This window comes from Dendrobium catenatum, unplaced genomic scaffold, assembly GCF_001605985.2.
Source record: "Dendrobium catenatum unplaced genomic scaffold, ASM160598v2 fragScaff_scaffold_847, whole genome shotgun sequence".
In the NCBI taxonomy this organism is placed as follows: domain Eukaryota; kingdom Viridiplantae; phylum Streptophyta; class Magnoliopsida; order Asparagales; family Orchidaceae; genus Dendrobium; species Dendrobium catenatum.
Window position 1 is genome coordinate 4,924 of NW_021319309.1, and position 25,036 is coordinate 29,959.

The window sequence follows — 25,036 nt, forward strand, 5'->3', positions numbered from 1 at the left end:
TCCTAAAGATGTATGTCGCCCGTTCAACGGGCGACTTTGGCGAGTTTAAAATTTTTTTTTCTCGTTGGTTAATCGCTTAATTAAATTTTAAATGGTACTTAGTTTAAAAATTTGCCCTACATTAAATAGTTAAAGGTTTTAGATGGAGGAGGCTTGCAGGAGGAGAAAAGGATGGGATGTGAACGGTTCAGCTAGAGCAGGTAATGAGGGGATTTTGGCTTGAAGAGGTCGGGAGACCTCTCTCTCTCTTTTTGAAATAAAGGACCGGGCAAGAGCTGCCGTTATCAGGTCCCAGTCCTGGATGAGAAAAGTGGAGGGTTGCGTTAGGTAGTAGACAACTAGCGTAAAACTTGTCGAATAATAATGACATGAATCTTTTAAGAAATTGTCCCCATGTAGTGGGATGAAGGCTTGATGTTGTTGTTGTTGTTATTGTATGTATAGTATTTATTTAAATATTGACCATTGGTTAGTGACATAAGTCTTTCACCGTTCAAATTGATCATTTAAAAAGACATCATGTGGCAATGGCAAGGATTTAATATGTACGAGTTGCAGGATTTTTGGGTATGGGATAGAGATTCAAAATTTGATTTTTACTTTTTAATTATTAAAATAAATAAATAAAAACATAATAATAAATTAAAAGGGTGTGATTAGATTCTCACTCAATTTCTCATTTCTCATGCATCTCAAAATGTATATTATTGCCTCGAGCAGAGACAAATTTTATGTTTCGCTTTTGTGAAGCAACCTAGGCAATATGAGTGTCCTTACATAATTTTGCCTTGAGCACACGCACGCGTGCAGACACAGACACAAAAAAGATTGTTTATTTATTCTTTCATTAATCTAGTGTTGATTGCTATAAAGATTTATTCTTTGATGGATTGTTTTTATTTAGATTTGTTGGGATATAACTTTGTTGTGTTATGTTTGCTAGAGTGATCTTTATTGTATTGTAGCTCTTGTTGTACTCTATTTTATCTATTGTGATTGCATTCTACTTTATCAGCCTTGTAGTATGTGTTAAAGCTGTTAGATTGCACACTATTGTATCTACTGTAGGTAAATCTTGTTTGAACCCTCTTCGAACAATATACAAACACTATTCAACCATGTTCATACATGGTTCAAACCATATTGGAACCTTGGTTGAACAAGGTTTGAACCTCCTTTGAACCAATTTCATTCTGACTTACTTTAAATAAGTAATGCCTGCAATAAAAAAAGAGTAATTTGTTCTAAAACAAATTTTCGGGCACATTTTTTCAATTATGGCTATATATAGATATATACACACTAACAGCTATGCAAGTGACATATCCATACACACATGCATTCTCAAGAGCACAGGGACATTTGGATACCTAGAGATTGGTTATAAGATGGTGAAGGATGTGAACCTAATAGAAGGGTAAAGGATGAACTATTGAAATTGTTTGCAATTGCATGCTCCAAATTTGAACTCTTTCGTCAATGACCAGATTGAGCTTGTTCTGTGAATTACAAATTGTTTCATTTTGTTTCTGGATTTCCTTTGCTTGACATAAAATTGATCCTAAATTATTTCTCGAGCAGCCTGACCAAAATCCATTTGGAGATGTTCCTTTCAAGGCAATTTCAGGGGAGGATTTACCATCAGAAACAAATACATCAGCTTTTGCTACTTCACAGGCTCCTTCTGATTTTATTAGTGCTTCTGAAATTAATTTACCAATAGAGAAAAAGATGGAACCGTCTCAAAGCTATAATTTTGGAAATACATTCGGAGAACCAATTTATGTTCCAGATGTGAATGATCAACATTCTTTATCAAACCCTGATGTTTATGCTTCAGAATTTTCTGCTGCAAATTCAAGCAAAGATATTCTAGATGGAATTCTCCCATGGACTGGCCCTGTAGCCTCAGCTTCATTTCAGGAAACTCAACCTGCAGGTCAAATTCATTTTCTTTCACAAGGGATTTCAGCTTATTCAGCTTCCCATGCACATAATTCTACAGACACCGATTCATCAGATCTGAAGATAGCTCAAATAAATCCATTCGAACAACCCAAACTTTCTAATCATCTAACTGGACAAGCAAATCCATTTGCATGCCAGGTATTTCAGAAAGCTTCTCCAAGTGCAAATCAGATGAATTCTACAGATAATTCAGTCCTTTTACACCCACAAATTTCACAAGTTCCTGTTTCTCCTCATTCATTTCAACCTGCATCTCTAAACGGTATGCAAGCTTCTCATATGATTTCTATGAATAAAAAAGGGCTATCTTATCTACCAACGTCACAAACTATTTCCATTACTCTCCATGCTGACCAATCTACTCCTCCAGCTAATTATCAAGGGCTCCAAATGAATCATTCTCAGCAGCAAAATCTTCAATCCCAAACAATTCCACTATCATCTAGGATTGACTCACATGTGTCTCAGATTAATAATCTAAACCAATTAGGGCCATTAGCTCCACAAACATCGCAGTTGGCTTCAGGTCAATTCCAGGCAGTTCAGTTTAGTGTTCCAGTAAATGAAAATGTGGAATCAGCTCAACTGAATCCTTTACAGCATCCAATGGCGACGGCTTCCCACTCATTATCATGTTCTCCAATTTCATCACAGCCATTTCAATCATCCGCTCCTACCATTATACATGCACCTCCAATTAATCTTCAGCCATTTCGACCAGTGGCTTCAACTAGCTTACAGGGAACTCAAATAGCATTAGAAAACATCCCAGTTTTTTCACAGGCAGCTCAAAAAGCTACACCAAGCAATATACAGACAAATCAGCCCAGTTTCACTCATTCAGCTGTACCAGATCCAATAATTTCTACACAAGGATCTGCAAAGCCACAACCATCTAAGAAGAAATTTGAACCAAAATCTGCAGTCTGGGCAGACTCAATAAGCCGAGGGCTGGTCAATCTCAACATATCTGGACGTAAGTGTTTTAAAGTGTTAGAAACAGGAGAAATTATTACGTGCGAAGTCCGGTTACGTCCGGACTCCAATAAAAACGTGGCATGTGTCTTTGTACACAGTGTGTACAACTTTACACACTATATACAAATTACAAAATTACGTATATAGTATGTACAAACTTATATACATAATCTACACACTATGTACAGATTTGTACACAGTGTGTATAAATGTGTACAAATTTGTACACGCTACGTACAATGACACATGTCACATTTTTTATTGGAATCCGACGTAACTCTACGTCCGGATTCCGCACGTAATAATTACTCCAGAAATAGAATTTCACCTTCAGTTTTATTTATCGTCATGAACAAAGTGCTCTTTTCACCACAACCAAGAGCAACCATCTGGCAGATATCGGAATAGACTTTGATGATATTAACCGGAAGGAGAAAAGAAGGGAAATGAAGAGTTCCCAAACTCCATTGCCATCTTCCCTTGCCATGGGAAAAGCTATGGGAGCTGGTTCTGGTCTCGGTCGTGCTAGTTTTGGTCTCGGTCGTGCTGGTTCTGGTTTGTTTACCCAGCCTATGAATCCGGCGCCAACACGGGCTTGGGCATGAACCAACCATACATAGGAATGGGGATGGTTGGTAACATGGGCATGATGCACCCATCTTCAGGAATGCCTCATCAGCAGGGCCCTGGCTTTCCAGGTCCAGGAGGCTATGGACAAACTCAGCCATATGGACGTGGTGGGTATAGTTGAATTTTTGCCTGTAGGTCATCATGTAGACACAAAAATCCATATAAAGAATATCTCATATCACACTTTTTCACATAGCCAAAAGTACTATGATGACCTTCGTGGGTTACAGTGAAGATCTTGGGTTCGATCCTCATCTATTCTATTAAACTCCCATTTACGTACTTCGGGTGGCTTAAAAAAAAAAATTCTTTAAGCACAGAGAAATACATTTATCGTTCATATTGAACATATTGCCTTGGTGGCTTCCATACTTACCTGTAAATGAAGAGTGGTGATAGAATAAGCCTGTTGCCATCAGCTGTGGATCAGACTGGGCAATAGTGCAAGTTCTCACAATCAATACCTTATTGGCATTCCATTTTATGTAGAAAAAAGATAAAAAGTTGAATTCATTCATAACATTTTTCTGTACCCATTTGACTTTTTTTAAGCTCATTTTTTTTTGCATAATTTGTGTTAGCCTTCAATGCAACAGCAAATTGATGTGATGTGCAAATTTATATCATTATGCTTGCATCATTGGATCTTTGTGCCACTCGAGCTTGTCCCTAATATCCATATCTCGGATCATGGCTATCAATAGTAGCCCTGATATGATCCTTGATAGGCTCATCAGATGGAGCAATTATTAGGTCCTTTCACTGGATGTAGAGGAAGGTTCGGTTTTAGGCAAAAATAAGTCAAAAAGTGCAAATACCGATCGGTATTTTTTCAAAAAACTCGGTATTTGCACTTTTTTAGGCAAAACCGAACCTTCCTCTAGGTCCTTGCACCGGACCAAATAAAAGTTCCATCAGATGGCATATTGGCAAGCCTCCTCCAAAAGAGGGAATTTAAATAAATATAGCGGCCTGTGTTCTGCTTCCCAACTGAAAATTGATGAAAAATGATTTTTTTTTCTTTATTTTAAGCTTGTCAGAAGTTTGTTAGTGATGATCGCAGTTTTGAGAAGTAAATCTTTTTAGGACATTTAAATCAATTAATATAAATTCACACTCACATAACATACATAAGATTTAAGAGTGATTTACATGCATACCACCTTTCTTTACTATTTATATATGCAACACCTAAAATTTTAATATTATATAACCACCCATAGAACACCCATAGAACATATATGAACATATGACATAAAATATTAAAATTTATAGGATAATATGAGTAAAAAGAATGAAATATATGAGTACTATATTTAATATTAAAACTTTATATGAGTGATAGAAATGTAATATTAAAATTTGACATGATAGATATATAAATAGTATGAAATAAAATAATATGTATGAAATAAAATTTTACATGTTAATTGGTGTAACCAAAACTTTCAATCAACAAAGATGAGCCATGCAAGAAGAATGCTTGTGTAGGATAATGTTAGAACTTTTTTATTTTTTAGATAATAACAATCAGTTTTTTTTTTCAATTTATTATAAAATTTTGTACGATGAAATAAGTGTTTATAATCAATCAAATAGAATGCAATAATTATAAATTTTTTTTTTTCTTGAAAGAAATTATAATACTCATTTTTTTTAAATTTAGTTGCACTCACTCCGAATGAACCAAACATATTATAAGTTATAAATTTAAAAAATTGTGAAAATTTTTTAATCAATCCAATGGTCTGAAACCTTAAAAAATAGGATAAAAAATAATTTAACATAATCCAATGGCCTCAATAATTATGATTCATGAGAAATTCACATATAAAGACCACCAAAAATCAATGGATTTAGCAACAATACAATTACACTGCAAAACTACTGTGATACTGCTTCCCTTACAAAGCAATACAACAGCCTCGACCGCTTTGGCACATTTTTTTTCCACAATACATTTTGACAAAGTTTAAACATAATCAAACCTTAATTTTTGAATTTCTTCTCTTTGTTGTTACAAAAACGCCAACAAAAACAAATAACAATGTTGTAGAAATTAGCGATAAAACCTTCCAAGTCATATAAAGGTTATAACGTGCCTCCTGTGTTTCCTGCATATGATGAAACTCAACAATTTAAAATATACGAGAGATCAATTCTTAGAAAATTAAGGAAAAGCAATGGCATCATCATTTGAATGTAGGGCTTGTGAGATTGTTGGTTTAAAAATACTAATGGGATTAGGCCCTCTACAACAGATTTAAACTTTTGAGTTGAAAATGAGTTTAAATTATTGTACCGGATACAACTTTGATCATCCTTCTATCTATTCCCGAACATGCGGGATTAGAGCTAATTATTTTGCTAGTAGAATCAAGTGATTGACTCATATGATTTACCATGTTCCACGACCGGGTTACTCCCATAGCGACGACACAAACTCATATGAGGAGATTCGCATGTGAGAGTATTACATTTACCATCATATCAGATAAGAGAAAAATATGTCGACATACCAAACCGTTTGCCCTTTTCCGCGGCTCGGCTTATATTTTGGAGTTTAAAACATGTTTAAACCATTGATATAACATGCACACAGCTTTAATTAACCTTTTATTTCACACTTCCTAATAGTAGTTGTAGTTAATTTGAGCAAAAAGACTATATGATATATTGTAGCATTTTAGATTTGGGTTAGTAACCAAATGTTGAAGAAAACTCTTCACTATATTTTGTGTCCATTCTCCAACTTCAGCACCTATAATCATTTTCCATGTTCTCTCACAAGGATAATCAGAACTTGTCTTTGTAACTCATAGCGCATCCAGAGCCCTATGTGACCAAAAGAATAAAAAGAAATTGAAGTTGCTCAAAAGATCCTAAACCCTAAATACCATAGAAGGGAGAAGATCTGGAAGTTGGAAAAGGAATATTTCAACACAAACACATTAAATTCGCTATTTTTCAAAACAAGTTTTCAAATTTCAAACCATGAAATGAACCTTAAAAAGCAAAGAATCTTCCAGTTTCAGAAATAAGGTACCAAAACATAGGAAATTAACCCAACATCAACAGAATTTCAAAGATAAAAATCAGAATTAACTGACCATCTCAGATAGACGATACTTATTTTGCGGTTCAGATTTTGGTTGGCCATTTTGCATAAGGTGCTTCGATTGCTCCATAAAGAGTTGTTGTGCATGTTTATACAAATCTACATCAAGGCTGTTCAACAATAATATTTTCTGGATTACCGTTTGAGGAACCTGAAGGCGTGCCTGAAAATTTAACGAGATTACTTCATGCATTTAGAAGAATAAATACAAAATTACTAAAGCTCACAAACTACTAATACTGAGAATGAACATTGGATTAGCTTCCATGGAAAGGATATTACAATCAAGTATAAAAATATATCTAAAAAATAAAGACAAAAAGTTAGCTTTTGTTCTTCACTAATGAAGAAGTACAGCAATTTCTAGCATTCTACCAAATTGCGATTGATGTAAACAAGTTACAGTAACAATTTGAAATCGCAGCAGAAGAGAGGAGAATCTCCAATGAGAATAAAATCATTTAACAGTTTTTATTGAATCACGCATGTCTGAAAACCAAGAACATATGCAATCTTTAGAGGAGTATATACAAGATTTACCAACAAAAGCCAAAGGATCCTCCATTCATCAAATTCACTTGAGTATGGCCAATGTAGAGTCAGGGAAAGATTTTTGATAATATCACACAAGCAAAATGAATTAAGTTCATTATCAAAAAATCATGTAGCTTTAACTTAAAGATAAAAATATTTAAAACATTTTCACAATCTACTATTTCATCTTGTTGTGGAAAACCAAAAACCGGATAATTTTCCACATCTACAGTGCAAATTCTCTTTTCAAACAACATTGGTTAGCAAAGAAAACATCTTTTTTATCCCTCTGGGCTCCGAAAATTCATGCCCAAGCCTCTCCACAACCCGCTTTCTTTTTTTTCGAGTTGTTGAGGAGAGTTTTAACGAGTATGTTCCGATGTAAATTTTCATAAGGCATATTGAGTTTTAGATAAGACATTATCCAGAGATTTCGCCCTCAATTTGTGAGGACTTTAAGATCTGAGTTCAAGTTTTCTGTAGGCACAAGCCCCTATAATTAATTATCCCTCCTGATAGCGAGAGAATTTTTTATTAAGGCTAGTCATTAAATAGATACATAGTATCCAACATATAATAACAACATGTTTAAGCATTTAAAATTAGAAATTCACCACTTGATACTTAAAGCGCTTTTTTTTTTTTTTTTTTTGGGGGGGGGGGGGGGGTGATGATAGACCCGATCAAGATCCCATAATTTCAGTCCCGGGTCATCATGATCCTTGGTCTAGTTAGTTAGAGGAGCTAGTCGACCCAAATTGATAGAAGGATCCTTGTCAGAAGTCATGGGTTGTTTTATTCAAGAGTACCTTGTAGATCTGGGGTGAACATTTGTCTAAGGAGACAAATATGAATCCACCTAAGTCAACAAAGGGCTTTGTGCCATATTAATCATATCCTATTGATTCATTACTCAAGAATTTTGACGCTGTTGGAGAACATACAACCTCTAACCATGACCGTAATTTAAAGAAGCCATTTGGTGGGAAAATCGTCCGGTCATAAGGACCCAATCATAATCATTTACCTGTGGCTCCATTTGGCGGTGAAACCACCAGTTAGAGGACATATGTCATGTCCTTATTGGCAAGAGACGGTTCGAGAATAAATCCAAGTGATATTCTCGACCAGACATTCGTTCTTTGTAAGCTAAGATTTATCAGATTTGTCCACCTCGGCAAATTATTGCGGAGAGTGAATGAGTATTTTTCTTGAAGTTTTTGAGTGATTTATTTCATCTTAAATATCTTAATCTTTAATGATTTTGAGTTTTGAACTGTTATTGAAAGCAGAGCCCTTTTATGATTAATTTGAGATTTAGGGGCATTTAACAGATAGAAACCCCTCCGATTGAAATTTTCATTCAATACGGCCATCATTGGAGTGACTTTATTGTCACTTTAAATGTTTATATTTCATAGTAGATTGAAAGGCATTTTAAATGCTTGTGGTCACCTCCGGTTGAGGTTTTTTTATCAACACGGCTATCATCGGGTTGTAATTATGGACAATTTCATTTTATTTGTTGAATCTTGTCGACTGTCTACTTGTTGACAGAGGATCATATTCGTCGTCGGCTTTATGCTTTTATTAGTGAATCTTTCTTGTAATAAACCCTGAAATCCTAATATGAATGTATAAAAAAATATCCCGATCGACATCGCGATCGTACATTTATTTGATGGTTCGAGCCGTGTCAACTCTTATCTATTCACATAGAATGATTGGGCTCGAACTTAAGTTCATTTCTTAACTCACGTAGCATCCTCAGACATCACGTGTGTGCACACATCACGCTCGCGAGGCTTATGTAGGTATATGCCTCTGCATGTATTTTGCATAATGTATTTGTGCAGCGGCTATTTATATACAATGCAGTGGACGTATGCGACACATATACATGTTATGCATGCACACTCATGTATCTATCTGCATGTTGGCATGTGTATTTGCCTCCTGCATAATGTGTTTGCATGATGCATATTGTATATTGCAACGTATATCTTGTATATAGCAATGCATAAACATCTAGTACATTTATATATTATGTGAGGATGTCTACAACATGTCTACTCATTCATAACTACATGTAATTATGATATGCTTCTGTCGTACACTCGCGTAGTGGATTTTGTATGTTGCAGAATGTACATGTATAATGCATTTTGCATGTTAATGCGATGTGTCGCCACAGGATGATGTATTTGCATATTGAATGTAGTATTTGCATGATATACCCTGCATATTGCAAATGTATATGTATTATGAATGTGTTAGCATGCTTTTCAATGCATGGAGTGCTATTGCAATAATCAGTTGTGTAAATGACTATTGCTAACAAGTTCACAATGTTTCATTTTAGAATATGCAAACATCTTTTGTCAGCTTGTATGAGTGTTGCAGATCCGGTGGCGTGGTGCTGCACTATGGATTGTCTGTTGTTTATTGTAGGTAGGTTGTCATGTAGCACTAAATTCTTATTGGCCAGTAGTGGTTGTTTGAAAGATGCATGACCTTCCTTGAGGGGCCTGTAAACACCTTATGTCCGCTTGTATGCACTACAGGAAAATCACCCATTTCCGGCGGCCTTTTCCGGCGGTAATTGAACATTTTCCGGCGGTTTTGTAGTTTTCCGGCGGTTAAATTACCGCCGGTAAAAACGGCGTAGGAAAATGAATTCCGGCGGTTTTTTCCGGCGGCAATTTTGTCCGGCGGCTTACCGACGGTCTTAAACCGCCGGTCAAATTAAAAAAAAAAAAAAACTGCTCAGTGAATTAAGTTAATTGTTATTTTAACTTTTAATAAAATTAATTTTAAGATGAAAATTAAGTTAATTGTTATTTTAACTTTTAATAATTTTTTGTTAAATCATTTAAATGATTAAAATTTTATTTATTTTTTATTAAATTTTTAAAAGCCGCCGGAAACGTTAAAAAGCCGCCGGAAAAGCCGTCGGAAATGTGACCGCCGGAAAACCGTCGGAAAAAAGTCCAAAAGCCGCCGGAAAATTCCGCCGGAAATCAGTGATTTTCCTGTAGTGATGAATGTTGTGGATTCGCTGGCGTCGTTTAATAACACGTTGAGTCTCATTTCTTTTTTTACAAACTATTATTCTTCAATATTCAGTCTGCAGGAGTACTTCATCTTACAAATATGTTGTAAGACACATCAGGAGACTTCCACCTGTTGCTTACCGATGCCCTGCAGTTTTTACTACAAATTTCATTCCTTCTACTAATAGGTGAATCGTAGCGTTGTGTTACAAGTTGCTCGTTGCTTCTTGTGAGCGAACTATTGTGCATTGCAAGCTTTGTTGGATTTGTTCATTGGTAGTGTGTTGTCAGAAAACGTCAGAAGTTATCCACGATTGCGTACAGGTGGACGGCATTTAACGTGTATTTTGCTTGTAAGCGGGTCGTAATGCCGCGCTATGGGTCGCATGTTGCTTTATGCAAGAGAGTTGTCATACTATGCAAGCTTTGTCGAATTAGTTTGTAAGTTATCAACGGGAATTCAGAAATCACTGGCTTAGCTCATAGGCAAAACTACTGTGCGCACTTCAAGCTTACGCTGCCTACTTGTGGGCAAGTCATATTCACCACGAATTTGCTACTTTGACTTATGTGTAAGTTGTTGTATACATGTTGAATCATTTACTATTATTTGTAAGAGTTGATACAAGTCACTTGTAGCTTCCTATAGGCAGGCTGTTGTGTGCACTACAAGTTCTCTATTGCTACTTGTAGGTGCTTACACTTATTACATCTTTTGTGTTTTGCTTGTAGAGGAGTAATATCTTTGTTGAAAACTTGATTGTTGTTGACCATATGTGGCCTCAGCATTCATTGTATGTTGTTTGTTATCACTTGTACGTGGACTATTTCATGCATGATAAGTCTCATACAGTTGCTTCTAGGTGCTCATGTTCATAACATGTTCTTGGTTTCTGCTTGTAGAGACCATATTGTATGTGTATCTGTGTTTGCAGAGGACCCGTTCGACTTACAGTGTATCTACCATTGTTGCTTATAGGCAGATTGGTGTATTCATTTATATGTTAATGTCAGTTATCAGATGCACCACTGATTTCCCTATACACATTGGCCGACAAGCTGTCACTTTCACCGTGTATTAACCTTCAATGTTCATAAGAATCACAACACATATCTGCAATCTGACTAATATCAGTCGTAGGGAGTTTGTTACATTCATACCTTATTTGCTACCATTGCTCACCAGTAGATTAGTGCACTTGTCTGTTAGTTAATTGTTGATGATTGCAAGCAAATTATTCTCACCATAATCTCCTTCCCTTGTTTTCTACTTATGTTGTGTTCTTCGCATGTATTCATAGGTAGCTCATTGTATCAATTGCATGTCTCTTATTACCATTCATGAATGGTTCATTATGTACATTACAGATTCTTTGTTACTTGATGCATTTGCTTACAAGTTTTTCTTGTATGAAAGTTTTCCACTACGAGCCCCTACTTGTTCATTGATTTTCATTTGGATGACAATAACCATTAGTTAGCATTTGCATTTTATGTCCTCTGCATTTTGTTTAAGTCCAGGTCCCTCTATTTACTGGAAAGTTCGATAGTCTCCCATCGTCTCCCCCATTTAAGGGAATCTTGGGGAGCTGAGCCTTCCTACCACGCTAAAAGAACGTGTATGATAGATGCTAGCAACACCGTAACTGTGGTTTTCAATCCCACCACGCTACAAGAGCATGTATGGGTCTTTGGTACCTATTTGAAATCCATAATTTTTCCCCGCATGCATAGAAGCACGTGCACGGGTACATAGGATTATCCCTGCCACGCTACAAAGGCGTGTACAAGGCCTACTAGTCTCGCTGAAAGCATTGCACCGGACTCCCTCCCACTATGCTAAGAAAAGCGTGTATAGGCGGTTCTCCGATGTGTTGCGAGCGCCGAAAATAGGATTTGAGTTTTTGGGTTTGGAAATCATTATACCTCGGCGATGAAGCAGCGACGGTGTCGAGGTCGAGGGCACTATGGTTGAGGCACAAAAGCTACTTTCTCTCTTTTTTTTTCTTCCTTCCTCTCTTTTTTTTTTTAATTTCTTTCTTCTTTTTATTTCACTTATCTTTTTTTTTTAAATAATAACAATAATAGAGATATAAATATTAACATTATTAATAATAGTAATAATAATAGAAATAATGGTAAAGAGTGAGGGAGAGAGAGAGGGTGGTAACTCTTTCTGTCGTGTGTGGTTGATAGGAGGAAATGTGAAAGATTAAGTGCGGCGGGAACTTTAGGTGAGAAGATTTGGTAGCCGTGAGGTGGATAGGGTGGAGAGGCAACATATGAAGGAGTTGGGAAGGTTGGAGTTTGGCGGGATTGTGAGGTAGAGGTGAGTGAGAAAGTAACTGCAATAGAGGAATATGAAGATGGGATCGAGTGGCTCTTGCTCGACGGATTGTGCGTGGAAGTAGGGAGCAGGTCGAAGGATTTCATGTGAAAGGCTGGAGTTGGGATTGTGGAGATCATACAGACCGGCGTGGGATGCTGGGAGTCGAGTGTAGTCCATTTAGAACAGGATCGGACACATGAGCCTTGCGGCTGGAGTAGAGGGAGCCGCAGGTTGGCCGAGAGTGGGGAATGGATCAAAAGGTTTGGAGGTAGAGTTCGGTTGTTTAAGGTAGACTAGTCGCAGCTTGCGAACAGGAGGTTTGGCGTAGTGAGGAAGGCTAGTCGGATGTGGTGAAGGGCACCAAGTTTGGTCGGGATTAGGGCAAGAAGAAGGCTTATAGATGGTGTGAGGTCGGGATCAACAGCTCAATTGATCTGCACAGAGAAAGGGGTCGAGTGGAGTGTGAACGGGAGCTGGCTGTACAGTTGCTAACTGCGGGTGTAGGATCAGACGACTGGTTTGAGATCAGGGTCCGACCGAGCTGTGCAAGTGGGCTATGTGAGGTTTGGAAGGAGCTTAAGGCGCTCTGTTGAGGCAGCTATGAAGTGGAGAGGAAGGAGGAGGTTCAATTGCTGGCAACTAGGAGTTAATAAGAGTACACGTTTTAGATATCTTGGATCTATTGTTCAGAGTGATGGTGAAATAGATGGGGATATTATCAGCAGAATTCAAGTTGGATGGTTGAAGTGGAGGAATGCATCGGGCTTGTTATGTGATAGAAATGTACCCCTCAAACTTAAGGGAAAATTCTATAAGATGGTAGTGAGGCCTACAATGCTTTATGGTGCGGAATGTTGGCCTTTAAAAGAGAAGCATAATACTAAGTTAAGTGTGGCAGAGATGAGGATGCTCAGGTGGATGAGTGGCTTTACCCTTAGAGATAGGATACGAAATGAGCATATACGTGAAAAGGTTGGAGTAGCTCCAGTAGAAGATAAGATTAGAGAAAGTCGCCTTAGATGGTTTGGTCACATAAAACGGCGGCCTTGCGATGACCCGGTTAGGAGAGTAGAGGTATTAGATTTGACTTATGTTAAGAAAGGTAGGGGTAGACCTAAAAAGACTTGGTTAGAAAATATTAGGAATGACATTTCTTTATTAGATTTAAACGAGAATTTGACTTTTAATAGGACACAATGGAGAGAAAGGATTCATGTAGCCGACCCCACGTAGTGGGATAAAGGCTTGATGTTGTTGTTGTTGTTGTTGTAGCTGGGGGTTCAGTTTGAGTGGGATCATGCCTATCTAAGGCTTGCGGCTGTTGTGTCGGGCAATTCGGTGGGATCGAAATAGGTAACAAAAGAGTAAGGCTGGTAAAAGCTGGATGGATGTTGGATGATAGTGTAAAACCTGAAAAGTAACGATCTTCAATGTTGCACACATTTCGATGCATCGCGACGAAATTAGTCAAAATTTTGAGGTCTTCGAAATTCGACGCAATAAATTTCATAAAATAATACGCAAAATTCCAAGCGAATCGGTATAAAGAACCCATATTGAATTTCACATATTTTGGGAGTTAAAATTTGTAGAAGTCTCAATATGACAAATTTACCCATCATGGTACTTAGGTGGAAATAATTTTAAGTAAGGGCATTTAAGACCTTTTGTTTTAAACCCCAATGCCCCACTCTTATTAGGGGACCGAAATGTTTCGGTCCCCATTTCCTTCGTGTGTCCCGAACCGAACGAGAAAGGGAGAAAGAGGCGTCGGGGAGGAGCGACGACGGCAGTCTTAGGAGCGGCTTCCAGTGGTGGTTTGTGAAGGAAATTGAAGGGTCATCGTAGGGAAGAGTAAGGTGAGCTCTTATAAACTTTTTCTCAATATTTTTCTTAAGATTTTCTCAAGAAAGAAATATAGGGTTTTATGAAAACTCAAAATCTCTTTAAGATAAGGATAGGGAAGACTTAGAGGAAGTTTCTAAATACAAATATGAGATGATTTCTTAAAAAATATAGATTCTAAAAATTAGGATTTTCTCCGATTTTTCGTATTCTTTCAAAATGGCTTTGTAGGAAAATTTCCTAATGACGTTATGGAGCTTATTTATAAAGTTAGCTAAATTTTAAGAAGAAATTTTCATACAATAAGATTTAGGGTTTTCCAAAATCATGAAAATCTTTAAGTGTGTTGGTTCCTAATGAACTTAGGAAGGTTTAAAAGCAAAAAATTAGAGCTTTAGCACAAAATGTTATTTTTCTAATTTTTTATTCAGGAAATTCCGAAAATTTATTGTATATTAACTTATGTTTAAGTGAAAGAGATGATTTTTATGCATACAATGAGCAAAGGAATTGAAGGAGGTTTCCAAAAAGGTAGATTTACAATTAAGTTTCAATTTAGAGAAAATAAAAAATTGTATTTATCATAAATTGGGAAAATGGTTAATTCAAAAGTCTAAGCATAGTGTATGGATGAGTTCCTTATTCATAAATTCGGATTTTTAGAAGTTTATGTGGGAACAAATAATGTTTACAATTTATGTATATCTCTTGTAGATATTGATCGCACAAAAGGAAGGATTCGTAAGGACATTTGACGAATCACACTGCGGTGAGGTAGGTAAAATGAAATTCTTTTAAATTTAGAAAATTCTCTAAATACAAACATGTAAAAATGATATTTCTCTTTATGTTATTTGTAATATCATCTATGGCTAGCATGTTTTTATATAAATGCTCATAATCACATGATACGCAAGCAAAATTCTTATGTATTGATAGTAAAAAATGGTAAAACTCATATTTCTTTATTTACAAGTATTACATATGTCTTCTTCTATATGAAACATACATATGAACATATCTCTTTTCTCATGTAAGTAACAAACATGTAACTCTATATGAGAACATACACATGAATGGTATGTTAAAACCTCTTTTATGAATAAATAAGTAATGTTTGCATGTGCATGCTTGATGCAGAAATATCAAAGGTAAATGAGCTTTTTTGAGCTAATGGTAAAGGGGCTCTTTTGAGCAAAATGATAAGGGGTTCGTTAGAATTAAATGGTAAATGTGGCCAATTAAATATGTACCTGAACAGTACAAATGATACTTCCGAGACATCAAATGAATCATAATTGCTTAGAGAGAAAAGATTGTAAGTTTATGCAAAGAAAGAGAACTTGAAGGTTGACTTAGAGACATATTTATGTTAGATACTATATTATGACATGTTGAATGTTTACTTATTGAGAAGTTGATGCATGTTTTACACTTTTACTTCTTTCCTTATCTCTAAAATTTAATTGAATGTCATTTTATCTATTGAGTTATGACTCACCCTACTTATGGAACATTTTTTAGGAAAACCCGATAAAAGATAATGGCGGATAGACCTTTCACTTACCCTCGTATGGAGACGACGGGAGACAAGTTCTTTCTTTTTGGTTTTAGATATTTTGAGTTAGAAGGACTCAAGATGAATTATAACGAAAGATTTTTGGATATTTTTTTATGTTTTGAACATCTATGTTTTAATGTTGACATATTGAATGATATATGAATAGAAAGAAAGAAAATTTTCACATGGCTTTTTATATAGTGGCTCTTTTTTTATGTATTGGAGATGTTTTGATATTGTAATGTGAAGATTTTTAATTTCTACTATCCGACCTCCGTTCCCGCCTCGTCTATGCGAGCTCATCAGGCTGGGTCGTGACAAGAGTGGTATCAGAGCAAAGGTTTAAGAATATTGATCAATATGAAAGAGCTAATAGGATGATCCTATAGATTAGAATAGGTATAAGATGCATGTGCTATAGACTGCTTAAATTGTTTTGTTGCATTATGTCTCAGGGCCTTGGATTCTGAAACTAATACCACTGATGGCAATACTAGAGAGGTTAGGAGGGATCTGCCAGGAGTAATGGAGCCTCAAAGTAGTAACATTAATGCTACTATGTACTCTTTTACACAGATGATGGCAGCTATGACCCAAATGATAAAGAATACTTAGACCCAGGATGGAGGCAATGGAAGCGCTCCAATGGATAAGTACTTGAAATTATTACAAGATATGAAGCCTCCATCATTCATAGTTGGTGGACCAACAGAGACGAAAGACTGGTTAATGAAGATAGAGAAGATCTTAGAAGGAATGTCATGCCCTCAAGTTGCCTATGCTTTCAATGGTGAAGCAGAGAGGTTGTGGAGAAACCAATTGTAAGAGACCTTTGGAGGAAGACCGAGCAGCCAAGTTTCGTGGGAGGAGTTTGTGAAAATATTTAGAGACTGGTATGTACCGATGTTAGTTGGAAGATTGATGCAAGACAAATTCATGAGACTGGTACAGGGTGATAGAACCATTACACAGTATGAGGCTGAGTTCACAATACTTTCTAGGTATGCCTCTCATTTAATTCCCAATGTAGAAGAAAAATGTCATCACTTTCTATGTGGCTTAAAGATATCATTAGACAACCATTGATTTCTTTTGGCATTGAGGATTATGCTTCCTTGGTTGAGAGGGCACGAAGAATTGAGATGGATTTGCGAAGTGCTCAAAGGAGAAAAGATTTTCAGAAAAGGAAGAATACAACAACAACAACAACAACATCAAGCCTTTATCCCACTACGTGGGTCGGCTACATGAATCCTTTTTCTCCATTGTGTCCTATTAAAAGCCAAATTCTCGTTTAAATCTAATAAAGAAAGGTCATTCCTAATATTTTCTAACCAAGTCTTTTTAGGTCTACCCCTACCTTTCTTAACACAAGTCAAATCTAATACCTCTACTCTCCTAACCGGGTCATCGAAAGGCCGCCTTTTTATGTGACCAAACCATCTAAGGCGACTCTCTCTAATCTTATCTTCTACTGTAGCTACTCCAACCTTTTCACGTATATGCTCATTTCGTATCCTATCTCTAAGAGTAATAGATGGGGATATTTTTAGTAGAATTCAAATTGGATGAATGAAGTGGAGGAAAACATCAGGCTTGTTGTGTGATAGAGAAGTATCACTCAAACTTAAGGAAAAATTCTATAAGATGGTAGTGAGGCATGCAATGCTTTATGGTGTTGAATGTTGGCTATTACGAAATAGGGAAATACTTGGTCAAACCACCTTGTGTTTGAACACAAGTAATAGCTCCTGCATACATATCTTTAATGATTTGAATATAAGCATTATTGACTCCTTTCTTATCAAGAACTCTCCATAGCACTTCTCTTGAAAAAGTCTACCCAATCTTTTCAATCTGGAAGACCAAATTGGAAGAAGCACAAACCCAACACTTAGGGAGTAGCACTCCTGTTATATGTAATAAGTGTGAGAGGGCACATAAGGGAGAGTGCCTCTCTGGCACTAATACATGTTATTGGTGCCATCAACCAGGATACATGGCAAAATCGTGCCCTATTTTGGGACAAAAGTGTACCCCAGAGGTAAGGACAAGTAGTGCTCCTTAAAGCTTAGCTACAAGGCTAAGGATGGTGGAGTCTACTGCATCAACTCCATCTCAGGGCCAAATTCGGCAACATGTTCAGCCAAGGGTTTATGTTCTATCCCAACAAGAAGCCAAGGACTCTCTTGATGTTATTACAAGTATGGACTTTATTTAAATATCAATAATTTCCTTTATGATATATGAGTAAAATAAGCTTTATGTTATGTTGCATGCATGGTATGTAGGAACAATCTTTGTGTGTAACAAGCCTGTTAAGGTGTTGTTTGATATGAGAGCGTCGCACTCTTTCATTTCAGAAGAGTTTGTTAAGTCAGTTGACTTGTCCCCTTCAGTTATGCTCAAACCCTTATCAGTTTTAATGCCTAATGGGAGTCAATTGGAAACCAACAAGAAGTGTCATATGGAATTGACTGTAGGTGATAAAAACTTGGGAGCAGATCTTACAATCCTAGATATGGATTATTGCCATTATCAGAATTTGATACAATCCTAGGTATGGATTGGTTGTCTTGTCACTTTGTGACAATAGACTATAACAAGGAGCTTAAATTTTATATGCCAAGAGAGAAAGAGTTTAAATTTTTAGGGGAAAGAAGCATAACTTGTATGTTAGTCTCATCTTTGGTGGCATACAAACTATTGAAGAAAGAATATTAGGCTTTTTAGCCTATGTTAAGGAGTAGAAGAAAGAAGAGAAGGGATTAGAGGAGATACCTGCTGTGCAAGAGTATCCAGAAGTGTTTGCAAATGATTTACCTGACTTACCTCCAAGCAGGAAGATTGATTTTACTATTGAGTTGTTTAGTGGAGCGGATCCTATTACTAAAGCCCTTATAGGATGGCGATAAAGGAATTGAAAGATCAATTACAAGAATTGCTTAATAAAGGATTCATCAGGCCTAACACTTCTCCATGGGGTGCTCTTGTGCTTAATAGATTACAGAGAATTAAACAAGTTGACTGTAAAGTATAAATATCATCTTCCGAGAATTGATGATTTGTTTGATTAATTGGAAGGTGCCTCTATGTTTTCTAAGATTGACTTGAGATCAGGATACTATCAACTTAAGATTAGAGAAGAGGACATAACAAAGACAACATTCAATATTAGATATGGGCATTACAAATTTATGGTGATGCCATTCAGGCTTACAAATGCCCCTGCTGTGTTTATGGACCTCATGAATAGGGTCTTTAAGACATTTTTAGATATATTTGTGATAGTGTTCATCGATGACATTTTGGTACTCTCTCCTAATGAAGAACTTCATGCAAATCACTTAAGGGCTGTATTGCAAGCTTTAAGAGGGAATGAATTGTATGCTAAGTTCTCTAAATGCGAATTCTGGCTAAAGAGTGAATTTTCTAGGGCATGTGATTAATAATGGAGAGATTTATGTAGATTAGCACAAGGTACAAGCTATAGCAGATTGGCCACGACCAACTACAGTGACGGAGATCAGGAGCTTTTTGGGTCTAGTTGGTTACTACATAAGATTTGTCGAGGGGTTTCCACGAATAACAATGCCATTATCTAGATTGACCCAAAAGGCAGTGAAGTTTGAATGGACAGTTTGATGTGAAGAGGCTTTTCAAAGACTGAAACAGTGTTTGATGACTGCTCTAATACTTACTATTCCTTCAGGGACAGATGGATTTCAGCTTTATAGTGATGCCTCACACAAAGGGTTGGGTTGTACACTGATGCAGAATGGAAGAGTCATTGACTATGCTTCTAGGCAACTGAAAAATCATGAAATGAACTATCATACCTATGATCTGGAGTTAGCTGTAGTGGTTTTTGCCCTGAAGATATGAAGACATTACTTGTATGGGTTTAAGTGCGAATTTTTTACTAATCACCAAAGTTTAAAATATATCTTCACACAGAAGGAGCTGAATTTGAGGCAGAGGAGATGGTTGAAGCTTATTAAGGACTACAATTTGGATATCCAATATCATCTAGGTAAAGAAAATGTGGTTGCAGATGCCTTAAGCAAGAAAACTTATGGTAGTGTCAATTGGATGATTACACAACAACATGAATTGATAAGAGATTTGAAGAAGCTAGAAATTTCAATAGTCCAGCCCAATGATGTAGAGTTTGTGGCTTTAAATCAAATGATCATTCAATCAACATTGAAGGATAGGATAAGGGAAGCTTTGCCACAAAATGCAGAATTTGAGAAAATCTTAAATATGGTGAAGGCAGGTTATTTGGAGGAGTATGAGCTTAATGAAGATAATCTACTATGGTATAGAGGCAGAATTTGCATCCCTGATGTTAGAGATTTAAGAAGAAAAATTCTTCAATAAGCTCACTATTCAAATTATACCATTCACCCAGATAGTAACAAAATGTACCAAGATTTGAAAGAATATTTTGGTGGCCATGGATGAAGAGAAGTGTAGCAGAAATGGTGGCTAGGTGTACTGTTTGCCAAATGGTTAAAATAGAACATCAAAAATCAAGAGGTTTATTGCAACCCTTACCTTTACCTGAGTGGAAGTGGGAAGACAGCCATGGATTTTGTAGTTGATTTATCCAGGTCCAGAAGTGGTCATGATGTTATATGGGTGATAATAGATAGGTTGACCAAATCGACACACTTTTTACCTATCAAACAATCTGATGCTGTTGAGAAGTTGGCAAGTGTGTATGTTAATAAAATTGTTAGACTACATGGTGTACCAAGATCGATAGTATCAGATAAATATGTGAGATTCACCTCTAGACTGTAGAGGAAAGTTCATAAGGCAATGGGTACCAGACTTATTTTTAGTACAGCCTTCCACCCTCAAACAGATAATCAATCAGAAAGAACTATTTAGACCTTAGAGGATTTACTTAGGTTATGTGTAATTAATTTTGGTGGTAAATGGTAGACACACATACCACTGATTAAGTTTGCTTATAACAACAGTTTCCAATCAAGTTTAGGTATGACTTCTTATAAAGCTTTCTATGGAAAAAAATGTCGAACTTAATTATGCTGCGCTGAAACAGGAGAAATAAAGATCATTGGAGCTGATTTAGTAGATGATGCTACTAAAAAGATAAGACTGATCCGTGACATATTAAAAACTATGCAAGATAGACAAAAAATATTATGATGCTAAACATAGATCAGTTGAGTTTTAAGTTGGATATTTTGTAGTCCTCAAAGTTAGTCCAATGAAAGGTGTGAAGAAATTTGGCAAAGTGGAAAAACTGAGTTCAAGATATGTAGGTCCTTTTGAAATTGCAGAAAGAATCGGAAGTGTAGCCTACAGATTGATTTTTCCAACTCATATGAGTGGAGTAGATAATATATTCTATATCTCTTCTTTGAGGAAATACATTTTAAATTAAGCTCAGAAAATCAATATTGAATCAGTAGATATCCAACCAGATCTGACATTTGTAGAAGAACCTGAGAGAATTATAGATTATGATGTTAAGCAGCTTAGAAGCAGGTCACCTATTTAACTAAGGTATGATTTCTTAAGCTGGTTTTATAATTTCGAGGAAGACATTTTTATAAGGGAGGGAAGAATTATAAAACCCAAAAAGTAACGATCTTCAGTGTCGCACGCATTTTGATGTGCCGCGATGAAATTAGTCAAAATTTTCAAGTTGTCAGAATTCGACACAATAAATTTCATAAAATAGTATGCAAAATTCTAAGCGAATCGGTATAAAGAACTCATATTGAATTTCGCATATTTTGGGAGTTAAATTATTAGAAATCTCAATATGACAAATATACCCCTCATGGCATTTAAGTGGAAATAACTTTAAGTAAGGGCATTTAAGACCTTTTGTTTTAAACCCTAATGCCCCACTCTTATTAGGGGACCGAAATGTTTCGGTCCCCATTTCCTCCGTGCGTCCCGAACCGAACGAGAGAGGGAGAAAGAGGCGTCGGGGAGGAGTGGCGACGATAGTCTTAGGGGAGGTTTCCGGTGGCGGTCTTAGAGAGATTGAAGGGAACAGTAAGGTGGGCTCTTATAAACTTTTTCTCAAGATTTTCTCAACAAAAAACTAGGATTTTATGAAAACTCAAGATCTCTTTAAGATAAGAATATGGTAGGCTTAGAGGAAGTTTCTAAACACAAAAATGAGATAATTTCTTGAAAAATATAGATTATAAAAATTAGGATTTTCTCCGATTTTTCGTATTATTTCAAAATGGCTTTGTAGGAAAGTTTCCTAATGACGTTATGGAGCTTATTTAGGAAGTTAGTTAAATTTTAAGAAGAAATTTTCATGCTCCAAAATTTAGGATTTTTCATAACCATGAAAACCTTTAAATCTGTTGGTTCCTAATGAACTTAGGATGGTTTAAAAGCAAAGATTAGAGCTTTAGCACAAAATGTTATTTTTCAACTTTTTAATTTAGGAAATTTCAAAAATTTATTGTATGTTAACTTATGTTTAAGTGAAAGAGAGGGTTTTTATGCATAGGAATTGAAGGAGATTTCAAAAAAGCTAGATTTATAATTAAGTCCCAATTTAAAGGAAATAAAAAAAATGGTATTTATTATGAATTAGGAAAATGGTGAATTAGAAAGTCCAAGCATAGTGTATGGTTGAGTTCCTTATTCATAAATTAGGGTTTTTAAAAGTTTATATGTGAGCAAGTAATGTTTACACTTTATATATATCTCTTGTAGATATTTATCGCATAAATAAAAGGGTTTGTGATTGTTTTTACAATTTAGTAATGTTTACATTTACAAGTAATGTTTACACATGTGTTTCTACTATTACCCAATAGAGTTTTTATCTTGTTAAGCAAAAAATTAGGGTCCCCCGAATTTTTTTGCTTACATCATTTGGTAGTCAAATATTAAATTAACTCATCGGGAGATGAGTTCGTAAGAAGGGGAGTTTGATGTAGACAAGGGGGGGGGGGGGGGGGCAGAGTTTTTCTTGTAATTTCTTGCCTTACAAGTTAGATTTTATTTTGATGAATTTTGGGTCCTCTACTAGATTCAGCTGATTAATGTCTAGTAGAGAACCTTTTTTAGTCATAAATTGATGTTTATTCCCCCATGTGTTGTCCCTTTGGTTCCCGTGGCTTGACCCTTTGGTACCCGTGAATGGCTGCTGGGTTCTCGCGCCATGGCTCTTGGTTTCCTGCGGCTGGCTCTTGTTTTCCCATGCCTTAACCCCTTGTTTCCTGTGCTGTTTTCGGGTCCCTAGCTGGGCTGTTTTCTCGAAGCAGCCAGGGGGCTCTTCTCGAGGATTTAATGCCCTGTTTCCTGTGCAATGTTGGGCTGCTGTTTGAAGAGATTTTGGGGCTGTTTTTGGACAAAATTTGGATAGTTTTTGGGACTGATTTGGTGGCTGTTTTGGGAGGAATTCCAAGAGACTTTTGCTGATTTCTGTGCAGTTTTTTACTGCAGTTTTTAGGTGCCTTTTGGCCTTCTATCTTCCTATTTTAATAAGCTTTTAATTAATGTTTGTGGCTGTTTGTATTCCCTTCTCATACCTATATATATGAGAGGTTATGTATTGTTTAAAAAATAGTGAATGATATGTGATTTTTGAAAATGTAAACATGCGGGTTTGTTTGGAAAAGCTTGCGAGCTTTGTCCGTCTTCTTTCTCATCCCCTCTGGAAATCTTGCGAGCTCTTTCCAACCCTTCGTCTCGACTTCTAACCTCTTTCGTCTCTCTGCAAGTGCCACTCCACTTGTATCCCTCTTCTAAACTGTGAAGCAATTTTAGGGTGTCTTTAATTTTGAGTCATTTTAATTTGTTTAAATGTATGAGTCATCTTTGTAAGTTTTTCTTTTTAATTTCTAAATCTATGTTAGATTTGAAATGTAAGAGTTTGTTCTAATATCTCTAGTCAATTCCCTTCTTCTTTTGTGGTTTCTTTTGGGTTGTCTATGTGGGTTCAAGAGATATAGGCTCCCATATATTTTTTGCCCGCATTATTTTGGTATCAGAGTAAGTTAGGAAGTCCTAGGTTTTAGTTGTCAAATTTTGTTTAAGTTTATCAAGTCGAGTCTTATTGTGAGTGTTTTGTAAGTCTTATGAGTCGTGTGTCATGTTAGTAAGTTTTGTTTTGAGTCTTGTTGTCATTTGAGTTTTAGTGTCAAGTGAGCAATCTCAAGCCTTAGTGTCTCTTGATGCAACATCTTCAAAACAAAGCTAACTCATCGGGAGATGAGTTTTTCAATAAGGGGAGTATCTGATGCATACAAAGGGGGTGGGGGGGTCAAAACAAGTTAGATTTTATTTTGATTAATTTTGGGTCCTCTACTAGATTCAGCTCATTAATGTCTAATAGAGAACCTTTTTAGCTCATAAATTGATGTTTATTCCCCCATGTGTTGTCCCTTTGGTTCCCATGGATGGCTCCTTGGTTCCCGTGGCTTGATCCTCTGGTTCCCGTGAATGGCTGATGGGTTCCCGCGCCTTGGCTCTTGGTTTCCTGCGGCTGGCTCTTATTTTCCCGTGCCTCTACCCCTTGTTTCCTGTGCTGTTTTCGGGTCCCTAGTTGGGTTGTTTTCCCGAAGCAGCCACGGGGCTCTTCCCGAGGATTTAATGCCCTGTTTCCTGTGCAATGTTGGGTTGCTGTTTGAAGAAATTTTGGCCTGCTGTTTGAAGAGATTTTGGGGCTGTTTTTGGACAGTTTTTGGGACTGATTTGGTAGCTGTTTTGGGAGGAATTCCAAGAGACTTTTGCTGATTTCTATGCAGTTTTTTACTACAGTTTTTAGGTGTCTTTTGACCTTCTATCTTCCTATTTTAATAAGCTTTTAATTAATGTTTGTGGCTGTTTGTATTCCCTTCTCATACCTATATATATGAGAGGTTATGTATTGTTTTAAAAATAGTGAATGGTATGTAATTTGGAAATCTAAACCTGCAGGTTTGCTTGGAAAAGCTTGCGAGCTTTGTCCGTCTTCTTTCTCATCCCCTCTGGAAATCTTGCAAGCTCTTTCCAACCCTTTGTCT

General features: G+C 36.4%; 2 protein-coding genes across 2 annotated transcripts in view; one reads left to right on the top strand and one right to left on the bottom strand.

Annotated features, from left to right (window-relative positions):
• Positions 1 to 1,581: 1,581 nt before the first annotated feature.
• Positions 1,582 to 3,697, top strand: LOC110102994 (clathrin interactor EPSIN 2-like; the record flags this gene model as incomplete). Its single annotated transcript, XM_020831522.1, has 3 exons — positions 1,582 to 2,944; positions 3,343 to 3,501; positions 3,612 to 3,697. Coding segments are annotated over 3 exons (1,608 nt in total), but the record flags the coding sequence as incomplete, so codon positions are not given.
• Positions 3,698 to 5,399: 1,702 nt separating this feature from the next.
• LOC110102995 (protein-tyrosine sulfotransferase) overlaps positions 5,400 to 25,036 on the bottom strand; it is a 64,618-nt gene continuing 44,981 nt past the window's right edge. Inside the window, exons 12-13 of the mRNA XM_020831523.2 lie at positions 6,687 to 6,857; positions 5,400 to 5,690 (exon numbers count right to left, since the gene is read on the bottom strand). Of these exons, the coding sequence (XP_020687182.1) occupies positions 5,559 to 5,690; positions 6,687 to 6,857 (303 nt within the window). The 3' untranslated portion in view covers positions 5,400 to 5,558. The remainder of the gene's footprint in view (positions 5,691 to 6,686; positions 6,858 to 25,036) is intronic.